This window comes from Pan troglodytes, chromosome 12 (genome assembly GCF_028858775.2).
Source record: "Pan troglodytes isolate AG18354 chromosome 12, NHGRI_mPanTro3-v2.0_pri, whole genome shotgun sequence".
NCBI classification, from domain to species: Eukaryota; Metazoa; Chordata; class Mammalia; order Primates; family Hominidae; genus Pan; species Pan troglodytes.
The window spans coordinates 47053800-47065803 of record NC_072410.2 but is presented as its reverse complement, the minus strand read 5'-3'; the positions used below and the strand labels follow the sequence as shown (position 1 = coordinate 47065803).

Sequence of the window (12004 nt, the reverse complement as noted above, 5' to 3'; positions counted from 1 at the left end):
TTAAAAGAGAGGATGTGGAGAAATAGGAACACTTTTACACTGTTGGTGGGACTGTAAACTAGTTCAACCATTGTGGAAGACAGTGTGGCGATTGCTCAAGGATCTAGAACTAGAAATACCATTTAACCCAGCCATGCCATTACTGGGTATATACCCAAAGGATTATAAATCATGCTGCTATAAAGACACATGCACATGTATGTTTATTGCAGCACTATTCACAATAGTAAAGACTTGGAACCAACCCAAATGCCCATCAATGATAGACTGGATTAAGAAAATGTGGCACATATATACCACGGAATACTATGCAGCCATAAAACAGGATGAATTTATGTCCTTTGCAGGGACACGGACATGGATGAAGCTGGAAACCATCATTCTCAGCAAACTAACACAAGAACACAAAACCAAACACTGCATGTTCTCACTCATAAGTGGGAGCTGAACAATGAGAACACATGGACAGGGAGGGGAACATCACACACCGGGGCCTTTTGGGGGTTGGGGGACTGGGGTGGGATAGCATTAGGAGAAATACCTAATGTAGATGACAAGTTGATGAGTGCAGCAAACACTATGGCACGTGTACACCTATGTAACAAACCTGCACGTTCTGTACATGTACCCCAGAATTTAAAGTATAATAATAAACAAACAAAAAATCCCCCTTAGCCCTACTTCCTCCTCTAGTATTGTTCCATTTCCCTCCTATCTTTTACAACAAAATTCCTCAAAGTACTATCTAAACTTCTATCTCCAGTTTCTCTCTTCTCACTTGTTCTTGATTTCCCTTTAATTAGGCCTTATCTCTTATCAGCCTACCTAATGCGCTCTTAGCAAATCACAGATGACATTCACATAGCAAACTCCAATGATTGATTCTAATCCTCATCTGACTTATCATCAACAATTCCAACAGTTGACCCTTCTTTCTTCCTAGAAACACTGTCTTTACTTGGCTTCCAAAATACCACACTCTTAGTTTCCTGCCCACCTCTCTGGTCTTTGCTTTCTGCTTGTCATGTCTTTGACTTCCCAGTGCTATAGTATCTCAGGATTCAGGTCACTTACCTTGTCTTTTCTGTTTATATTCACTCGCTTGGTATTCAAAGTCAATTTTATACATTAAATGCCATCAATAAATGTCATGTGGATAAATTCCAAACTTATACCTTCTGACTGGACCTCCCCCTTTAAGACTCACGTATTCAACAACTGACTTGACATTTCCACTTAGATTACAGGTACTCAAACTCAACATGTCCCAAACTGAGCTGCTATGCTAATACAGCTCCCCACATTAAGCTTACTCCTGTCAGACTTTTTCATTTCAGGAAATGGCACCTCTGTCCTTACAGTTGCTCAGGCCAATTCCTCAATGGACCCATTCTTGATTCCTCTCTTTCTCTCTTGCTGCACAACCAATCCATTAGCACATTCTGTTAGTGCTATCTTTGAAATATATGTAGAATTCAATCACTATTTGGACTCAGTCAGTGTTAATTTCTCACAAAGCTACTTATTTGTGGGACTGTTTCATCATTAGTATTTAGATTTTTTCAGCAGAGTGCTTAAACTAGGCACATGCATTCTATCATTAGTAGAGCTAGTTAAAAATAGTAACTTCCTAACACACCCCACAAATGCACCATAAGTTTCATTGAAATAAAATCTTGAAAGTTTTTATTTTTTATTTTTTTTAAATTTTAAATTTATAAATAGAGATGGGGTTTCACCATGTTGCCAAGGCTGGTCTGGAACTCCTGTGCTCAAGCGATCCTCCCGCCTCGGCCTTGCAAAGTGCTGGGATTACAGGCATGAGCAACTGCACCCAGCCAAAATCTTATAATCAAGTTGCCTAAGAAGCAATTATAAGGCTAATGGCTTCCAACTTCTAGGCTGGTCATGGTGACTCATGCCTATAATCCCAGTGCTTTGGGAAGCTTAGGGGAAGGGTCTCTTGAGGCCAGGAGTTTGAGACTAGCCTGGGCAACAGAGCAAGACCCTGTCTCTAAAAAAATCTTTTAAAAATTAGCTGGGTATGGTGGCACGCGCCTGGAGTCCTAGCTAATTGGGAGGCTGAGGCAGGAGGATCACTTGACCCCAGGAATTCAAGACTGACTTGAGCAATGTTCACACCACTGTACTCCAGTCTGGGTGACAGAGGAAGACGCTGTCTCAAAAACAAACACACACAAAAATTAAATAAGAGTTTTGCAGTCTTTGCTGTCAAATTTCTTTCTCAGTGACATAGTGAAATGGATCCTTATCAAGTACACAGGTAAAACAAAAGACTTCATGCTAAGGTCTGAAGCACAAGCATTAATGTTAAGTGCTCATAGCTGCTAGTGGCAAATGTGAGTGAAATGAAGCAATTTTTTTTTTTTTTTTTGAGACGGAGTTTCACTCTTGTCACCCAGGCTGGAGTACAATGGCACGATCTCGGCTCACCGCAACCTTCGCCTCCCGGGTTTAAGCAATTCTCCTGCCTCAGCCTCCTGAGTAGCTGGGATTACAGGTGCCTGCTACCACACCCAGCTAGTTTTTCGTATTTTTAGTAGAGACGAGGTTTCGCCATGTTGGCCAGGCTGGTCTTGAACTCCTGACCTCAGGTGATCTACCTGCCTTGGCCTCCTAAAGTGCCAGGATTACAGGCATGAACCACCACACCCAGATGAAGCAATGGTTTTAAAGAAAAGGATAAGAAACACAATTAGAGAAGTTAAGGGGAAAAAAGGACACATGTAGTATGGATGGAAGTGTGCTAAAAAATGACTGAAGTGCCATAAAAGCAGCGGGAATGCCACAAACACTAAACTGACTTTAAATACTAAGTGACTGAAGTAAATAGAACAGAGAAAGTAAGTGACCTGAATCCAGAGATACTGTAGCACTTGGAAGTCAAAGAGGTGACAAGCAGACAGCAAAGACCAGAGAGGTGGGCAGGAAACTAAGAGTGTGGTATTTTGGTAGCCAAGTAAAGACAGTGTTTCTAGGAAGAAAGAAGGGTCAACTGTTGGAACTGCTGATGATACGTCAGATGAGGATTAGTGATCAATCTGAGTATTAGCAGTTTGGTAGCCAACCACCTGTACAAACACAAAGTTTTTAACCACCTTACATTTGACAGCTGTTGATTTTTACTACATATAACATTTCCTTGAGATTAAAAATTTATGAAAAAACTTTGTGAATATAACAGAAATTAACAACCTTATATACTCTGTCAGAAAATAATTTAATTTTACCAAGGTTACGAAGCAGTACCTGTAAGTCGGGGAATAATTGTTTTGTTGATGATCGCAGACAAGACTTTTTTATCTGAACTACTTTCCTTCTTTGAATCTTCTACACTGTTATCCATAAATTCTTCTACAGATTTGAACCATGGCATCTCTTTTAAACCTGTGGATTCCAACTTACAAAGAAAATTACAAAAGTTATAAAGAAATCTTTCAACATTAGTGTATTTTTAAATAGTTATTATTTTTTTCAATAATCACCAGAGCTTTTCTAAGGATCAGAAGAGATTAATTCCCTATTTTAACCCTAGACCACCAAGGCTAGGCAGGATTGCAGGACAGCATGACTGAGACATGGTGTCTAAGTAACATAACAAGAAGCTGCATTTCATGCATTCAATCACACAACAAACACTCAACAACTACCTAGTGTGTGCCGGAGCCTTTAGACCCTACCACATGGCAAGTACTCTGCTAGGAGCAAAATACACATTTGTTAGGCACTTGAAACAGCCATGGAATTTGTTTATTAAAAAAATTCATCCACTTCAAGCAAAGTTTATTTCTGGCCCCTTCAATTCACTAAGCATAAATATGTAATTTGTATGTGATTTAGTTAAAGGTCCTATTACACAGTAGGCAGTTGCTGAGTTCATACTTCTTTTTTTTTCTTTTAGTCAGTCAAATTCAGTGAACAGAGTTTATATTCCTTAACTTAGGATCTAAATATCTGTGCAATTTCTAGCTCCTGAACTAATATTTCTCCCTTTACACCTTTATGAAACACCATTCCCTTTCTGATTCATCCTGTTTATCCCATAAACTCTTCAAAGGCTTGCATTCCACCTTCTCAACGCAACCCTAAGCAACTCTTCCCAGTATGTCATCTCCAACTTAAGAATTCTTGAAACAAGGCTTTTATATCTACTTTCTCCAAACCCAACAGTACCTTATACTTTCTGGGAGGATTTTAAATTTAATGTACAAGAAGCTAAAAAAAAAATGTGTTTGCTTTACTGATGTTAATGATGCTCAGCCTAAAAATCAAGTGAGAGCCAAGAAAAGAAGAATGTAGCTGAAAGCACACATTTTCTGACTATTGTTCCAAAGCTCTAAATTTCAGCTCCGACTCTAAGGGTAAGGTATTTAATGGCTAACATAATAGTAAGGGAATTTAAGCAACTAATGTAATCAGGATAATTTTTCATATGTTAAGCATAAATACCTTAAGCGGATTCCAATCAATCAACTGAACTCGTATTAGGGGATTTAAAAGCTTTGGTATGCATAAACTAATGAAAGCTTCATAATAGGAGTCAGGAAACTTTTCTCGCCATTGCTGAAATTTCAACAAAATATTCTGGATGTTACAAAAATCATCTTGCACATCTTCAAAAACTTTCTTCTGTTTCTGTAAAATGTCACCTGTAAACAAAATAAGTCTCTTTATGCATTTTAAGTTGTGAACTTTAAGTATGTTTCCTTAAAAACACGGTCATGACGGACTGTAATCAATTGAGCTAAAATTTGTCCTTTTATATTAATATAAATTTTTATTAAATCACTTTATCAACAAAGTAATAATATCAACACTAATAAAAGTTACCATATATACCCCTGCTATACGCAGAAATACATTAATCTCATTTTACCATCGTAGCTATCTTCCATACCATATAGGTAGGTATAGTCTACTTATTTACAGATAAAACAACATCAAATTTAGGGAGGTCAAAAAATTTGTCTAAGATTACACAGAAAAAAATCTCCCTTAGAACCCAAATTTATTTAAATCCAGAGCCTAGAATTTTTCAACTATATGCATCTTATGTTCTCATCATGCTAAAAAGTTTCACCAAATTCAAATGTTTTAAGTTAAAAATGACAATATAGAAAGTATGTGTGGTAAATAAATGAAATGAAGATGTTCATTATTAATTGGAGAACGTCTAAGAGAAAAAACTATGAAGATGTAAGAATACTCACAATGTTCCTTCCTTCATTTTACTCCATTTTTTCAGAGAAAAGAGTCTTACAGAGGAAAAATGTGTTTCATTTTTCCTGAATTCACCCAACTGTTTTATATAGCTTATGTACTTATTAAGGGCAATCCCAGCAAAGTGTTTCTCACCATTTCAAAACTCAAACCATGATATATTAGAGACTTGGTAACTGACCTTGGCTTTTTTGGAAGTCAATCATCTCTGCTGAAGGCAGTTCATCATCACTAGATGTTCCTTCCTGATGGTTACAATTCCCAGAAAGCACCCTTGCTTGTCTTCTTTTTGTCCTATATTTTGCAACAAACCAAAAATAAACAAAAAGTAAATAGTTCTTGCTGAAAATAAATGCCTAAATTTTTTTTAACCTCTTGCTGAAAATAAGTAATTTTATCATTTATTTTAAATGGCCAGAAATATACTATCCTATCAGCGCACAGTTTTATTAATATTTTTGACATTTTTAGTTTCATTAGTTTGAGTTGGTGGTTCTGCATTTTTTGTTTTGTTTTGTTTTCTCTTATAAGACATTCCCATTTAGGACATTCCCATGGGCTAACCAGATTCCAAAGAGGGGGTAATTATAATTAGGACCGGTTTCTAGTTACAAGGAATTCCCAGCCTGATAAATGTCATTTACCCATTCCTTTTAACTGATCGAAATACACCAATGTGTCTTTAAAGCAGTCAAGGATGGTTTTACTAAATTTTGCTTTTCTATTATTCTCACAAATTAATAATGTATAGCAGGTATAGTTAATGACATCATGTGGTTAATTATATTTCAGTAGTGAAAAGTACTTGCTCAATGATGCTTTCTTTAAATCTTCACTTTATATAGGTACCTTCGAGATTCAATCTCTTCTAAAATCCACTGAGTTTTTTCATCTACTGCGAAGTTTCCACTTGTGGATGTCTCATCTTTGCCTGTTAATAAATAAAATTGACTTCATACTACAAATTCTCAAAAGAAAAAAGTAAAATGCTTTGAAAATAAAGGTAATATCATGGATGTATAAACATATGCATATGTAAATACATAAATATGCTTAAATTTTGCAATTAATTATGCAATGACATTTCAATGTTAACTCTTTATTGCAATATTAACAGGCATGAGGTTCATTAGCCTAAAAATGTATTCTGGCTGGTGAAAATGTTAGCCTAAAAATGTACTTTGGCTGTTGTTGAGAACAGCAACAAAGTTCTACCACAAAGTTTCGTTTTCTCATATTCTTTTCTAGTAGTTTCTACCAGTTTTTTTCCATAGCCAAATGCAAGAAATACTGGCTTTGCCAATACAGGAATCCCCCCTAATCTGCAGGGGATACATTCTAAGAACCCCAGTCGATGCCTGAAACTGCATATAGCACCAAACCCTATTTGTTTTTTCCTCTATATACACACCTATGATAAAGTTTAATTTATAAATTAGGCACTGTAAGAGACTAACAATAGCAATAAAGTAGAACAATGAAAATAATATATTGTAAGTTATACGAATGCTGGGTATCTCTCTCTCAAAATACCTTATTGTACTGTACTTATTCATTTTTGGACCATTGTTACTGAAACTGTGGAAAGCAAAACTGCAGATTAGAGGGATTACTGTATTCTATTCATATTATTTCTTATTTTAATATGTAATACCATTATTTATGATCCACTAAGTGTTGTGTGTTTCACTGAAAGTCACTTTGCCTTTGCGTTTACTAGCTACTTGGTTATGGTCTTTCACTATCTCCTGATAGCACCTTAATCAAAGGAAGATATCTCTGAAAGTACAAAATCAATGCGAAAAAAAAAAAGGAGGCATCCGTATTTTATATAATGAGATCTTAAAATCTGTATTGAAACTCACCAGAACCAATCTGTAAAAGGGCTCTGAAACTATGAAGTTAGACTTCTGACAGAGTCTACAGAATTATGTGAACTTGTCTCAAAACATTCTCTAAATGGCTATGTACATATTCTGTCTGAAATAGTAAATAATTGGAAGTCATGTTTATTTTTGAGTCTTGAACTTAATTTAAAACATTCTTAAGTCCTATTTCTAAATGTTTTGAATTTTTGGAAGTTGGTGGGTAAAGGGTTTGTGGGAAAATACATGAAAAACATGTTTATAATAATAAAAATATTTTTATTCTTCACATAATTTAGCTTAATGAATAATAAATTGTATGGAACACGAAAAACACTAACGTGATAACTGTTGTAAATACGTTGATTCATGTTTTAATTCATCTTGCCTGCGTTTCATAAAGGTCATAGCTTGTTTTAAAAGGAGTGCATGCATGGATGATTCTATTTCTTGGATGTTGATAATCTGAAATACACATATAAGTAACATTTTGCAGGTCATCGATAATGAAATATATATATATACAAAAGTAATATTTAGAAGATACATAAGCATATTTATATGCTTAATTCTCAAAGAAACATTCCCAATACTATCACATCTCAAGTATAAAACATTGTGTGCAACAGACCTAGCTGCCAATACTTTTAATATTAAAAAATCAGAAAATTGACTTAGTCTACTGGAACTGTTACAATTATCAGAGATAGATAAACGAAATGGGGGCCAGATGTGGTAGCTCATGCCTGTTATCCCAGCACTTTGGGAGGTGGGCAGATCACCTGAGGTCAGGAGTTCAAGGCCAGCCTGGCCAACATAGCGAAACCCCTTCTCTACTAACAGTACAAAAATTAGCCAGGCGCAGTGGCACCTGCCTTCAATCCCAGCTACTCAAGAGAATGAGGCAGGAGAATCGCTTGAACTCTGGAGGTGGAGGTTACAGTGAGCTGAGATCACGCCACTGCACTCCAGCCTGGGCAACAGAGTGAGGCTCTGTCTCAAAAGAAAAAAAAAAAAAGAAACCAAATGGGATGGAGTCAGGAACATGCATTAAAGTTTGAGATAGAAGATTTTTTTTTGAGACAGAAGAATAGGAAAAAATTAAGGGTACAGATGTTTTCCAGGCTGAGGGTGTGGAAAGTAGGTGGGGGTACTCAAAGCTGGTGAAATTTGAAAAATCGGGGAATGGAGAAAAACTAACCAGAGTCAGGTAAGTAAGTTGTGATGTGATACAGAAATGAGACTAGTTGAAATTGAAACTCATATTTTGGGGAGCAACAATTCCTCCTACTTCATTGATACTCCACAGCTGCTGCTATGAATACATTAATGCACAGGCTGACAAAATTTTAACAGTGTAATTTTTCAAGGGCAAATGAAAAAAGAAAATTACATTGTAATAAATACTTCAGAAAGTAACTACCAAGTGATAGTAGAAGATAGCCAACTTAAAACAACAATTGGGACAAAGCATCCCATTGTTTTAATTATAAACAAAAAATAATGTGGGCTGAGTGCAGTGGCTCAGGCCTATAATCCTAGCACTTTGGGAGGCTGAGACAGGTGGATTGCCTGAGCTCGGGAGTTCCAGACCAGCTTGGGCAACATGGCGAAACCCCGTCTCTACTAAAAATACAAAACATTAGCTGAGTGTGGTGGTGCACGCCTGTAGTCCGAGCTACTTGAGAGGCTGAGGCACGAGAATCGCTTGAACCTAGGAGGCGGAGGTTGCATTGAGCTGAGATCGTGCTACTACAGTCCAGCCTGGGTGACAGAGCGAGACTCTGTCCCCCTCACCAAAAAAAGAAATAAAATAAAAATAACAAAAATGTGGAAAGTAGAGAATAATTTATTGAAATGGTTAATCTGTTTTTAAAAACAGACAACTGAAGGCCTGCCCCAATGTAAAAACTTAGTATGCATAAAACAAAAACTAAAAACAAAAATTTCAAAACATCTGAATGTTGAAAGAAAAACCATTACAAACAAATTCAAAAGACAAAACTGGTAAGTTCATATTAAGTAGGATAAAGCATTAAAAAATTTTAAGCTATAAAGAATTGTTCATACTCTAACAAAACTAGAAAAGAAAAAGAAAAAAATTTCCACTAAGAACCACAAAGATAAAAGGGCAAAGACAAGAAACAAATAATTCACAAGAAGAAAACCAAAGAGTTTGCTTGAGATCAAAATATGATATGTAAAAACAAAATCCATTTATTCCTAATCTAGTAAACTAATAAAACTGGCACAATCTTTCTGGAGGTCAATTTTGTAATGTTTCATAAGCCTTAAAAATATTTAGACTGAATAATTCATTTTATTTGACTTCATTTTCAAGGAATTTTCCTTAAACAGATGAAATTGTAACAAAAATTTATATACAAAATTTTATACAATGTTACTTATAATAATAAAAGTTGCAAAAAACTTGAATATCCAACATTAAGAGAATGCTTACTATCATCTTATTTTAAAAATGTGTAGGAAAAATACTAGAGAAAAGTATCTAATTGTGAGATTTAGACTTTTCTTAATTGCACAAGGGGTTTTCTCCAAAAAAGGAAATGATATAAATAAATATTGATATATACCTTTTCATTAAGGCAGTCAATTAAATTTTCCACATAAATTTTCATGCTTTTATAGAATTTACAATTTAGAGCTTGATTTGATGAACTCTCTAGGTTCTGGATGGTACTCTTGGAGCTTTTGACATCTTGTACATATTTTTCATACTCCCTCAGGTGTGAGCGGTGAGTTTCCTGTAGTAATATTAATCTAAATAAATAAAATAAAAATTAGTTTATTTTTCATACTCTTTTAAAAGTAGCAATCTAATGTAAATATTTTCAAAGACCACCAAGGAAACTGACAATCATATAAATCTGGGTTTATAGATTAGATAAGCAAAGAACACCACAATAAAAGGAAACCCTTTAGCACTTGCTTAGGCCAAATATTCTCTTCAAGTTTTCTTGCATTTGTCTTTCAGAATCTTTCTTTGCTTTATATAAAGGAGAGTGAGAATTAAGAAATTAATCAAGATAATAATGTATAGTAGGCATTATTAATAAAATGTTTTAGTTAAGTAGAATATTTTTGACTATAGCAGTGAACTTGTAAGTAAATATTATGTGGAAAAAACTAGGTACAGAGCAGGGTATATAATGTCCTTTTTTGTATAAAAATGGGAATATATAAGTATACATGTGCTTATAAAGATATACATATAGACCACTTCTGGAAGAAAACATAAGAAACTGGTAGCAATGGTTTCCTCTAGGGAGGGTGGTAATTTACATTGTTCTGTATATCCTTTCCACTGGTTATTTTATTTTTTAACAATGAGAGTGTATGGTCTTTTTAAAATAAAAAACCTAGTTAATAAAAAATAAAATATAATAAAGTTATCCAGATAAAATAAAATGCTACGATAAATCAATGATCTGCTGCCTCTTTTTTATCCCTCATGCAAGGTTATCTTTGTATTCTAGGGGGCTGGCAAACTACCAGTCCATCCTTTGTTTTTATAAATAAAGTTTTATTGGAACACATACATGCTTATATGTTTACATATTGTCTATGGCTGTTTTCATGCTGTAACATAGAGTTGAGCAGTTACAACAGCAATTATCTAGCCCTTAAAGCCTAAAATATTTACTATCCAGCCTTTTACACAAAAAGACGACTTGCTGACTCCTGTTCTAGATCAAAATGTCCAACAGAGAAGTATTTAAGTAAATTATGATATAACAACTATATGGACAAACATGATAGTTTTTTTAAAAAAATTAAAGGCTTTTTGGTAATATAGAAAAATGCTTATAATCATATTAAATAGAAAAGTAGAATTTTGTATTTACTGATTTTAACCACGTAAAATATGTTATAAAGACTAAAAAGACATATCGTAGTCACCCCTTAATCATGGGGATAGGTTCCAAGACCCCCAGTGAATGCAAATAATACCAAAGCCTATATGTGCTGTTTTTTCCCTATACATAGGTAACTATGATAAAGTTTAATTTATATATTACATACAGTACACCTGCACTCTGGGGCAATTATTAAGTAAAATAAGGGTTACCTGAACACAAGCACTGTGATACTGCAATAGTTGATCTGATAACTGAGATGGTTACTATGTGACTAACAGGCTGCTGGCTTACAGAGCAAAGAGATGCTGGACAAAAGGATGATTCTCATCCTGGGCAGGATGAAGCAGGGCAGCTCGAGATGTCATCACACTACTTAGAACAGCATGCAATTTAAAACATATGAATTGTTTATTTCTGGAATTTTCCATTCAATATTTTTGGACCATGGTTTCACCACCGATAACTGAAACCATAGAAGGCAAAAATGCAGATATGGGGGGCACTACTGTATAAAAAATGAAATAAATTGTGTTAGTATGATAACACAGGAGATCCTTTTCCCCCCATAAGTCTGTTTAATATCAGTACTTAATAATCTAAAAGAATATAGTGTTATATCTTTAGTATTAAATATCTAGGACAAATGTAAATTTCAAAATGAGTACTGCTCACCTAGTATTTAATTGCTTCTTTATAATTTCTAAATTTACTGGTGGAAATGAAATGGAAGTATCAAATTTCTTCACTTTTGAAGATCCACTGCCACAGGAAAGATCTATGTCTCTTTCCTAAAAAAAGTAAAAATAGATTTTTACAAAACCATTTCATTTACCTTTGAAACATCAATAGCATGTAAAGGGACTGGATGATCCAAGGTCTCTTCAAGCTAAAAAATTCCATGTCTTTGTAATTTTTCATGGTCCCAACAAAATGTTTTTAAATTCAGTTTTAAAATTTAGAAGTTTAAATTCATATTTAAGAAGCAAATTCTAAAAATTACATTTTTAAAAAAGTTTA

At 34.6% G+C, this 12004-nt stretch overlaps 1 protein-coding gene across 2 annotated transcripts in view; it reads right to left on the bottom strand.

Annotated features, from left to right (window-relative positions):
* Positions 1 to 12004, bottom strand: part of GCFC2 (GC-rich sequence DNA-binding factor 2) — a 49358-nt gene that overhangs the window by 20819 nt on the left and 16535 nt on the right. For both annotated transcript variants that reach the window (XM_001145277.6, XM_016948856.2), the window contains exons 5-11: positions 11660 to 11775; positions 9701 to 9887; positions 7448 to 7571; positions 6091 to 6172; positions 5423 to 5535; positions 4471 to 4670; positions 3271 to 3421 (exon numbers count right to left, since the gene is read on the bottom strand). In XM_001145277.6, coding sequence (XP_001145277.3) covers positions 3271 to 3421; positions 4471 to 4670; positions 5423 to 5535; positions 6091 to 6172; positions 7448 to 7571; positions 9701 to 9887; positions 11660 to 11775 — 973 coding nt within the window. The remainder of the gene's footprint in view (positions 1 to 3270; positions 3422 to 4470; positions 4671 to 5422; positions 5536 to 6090; positions 6173 to 7447; positions 7572 to 9700; positions 9888 to 11659; positions 11776 to 12004) is intronic.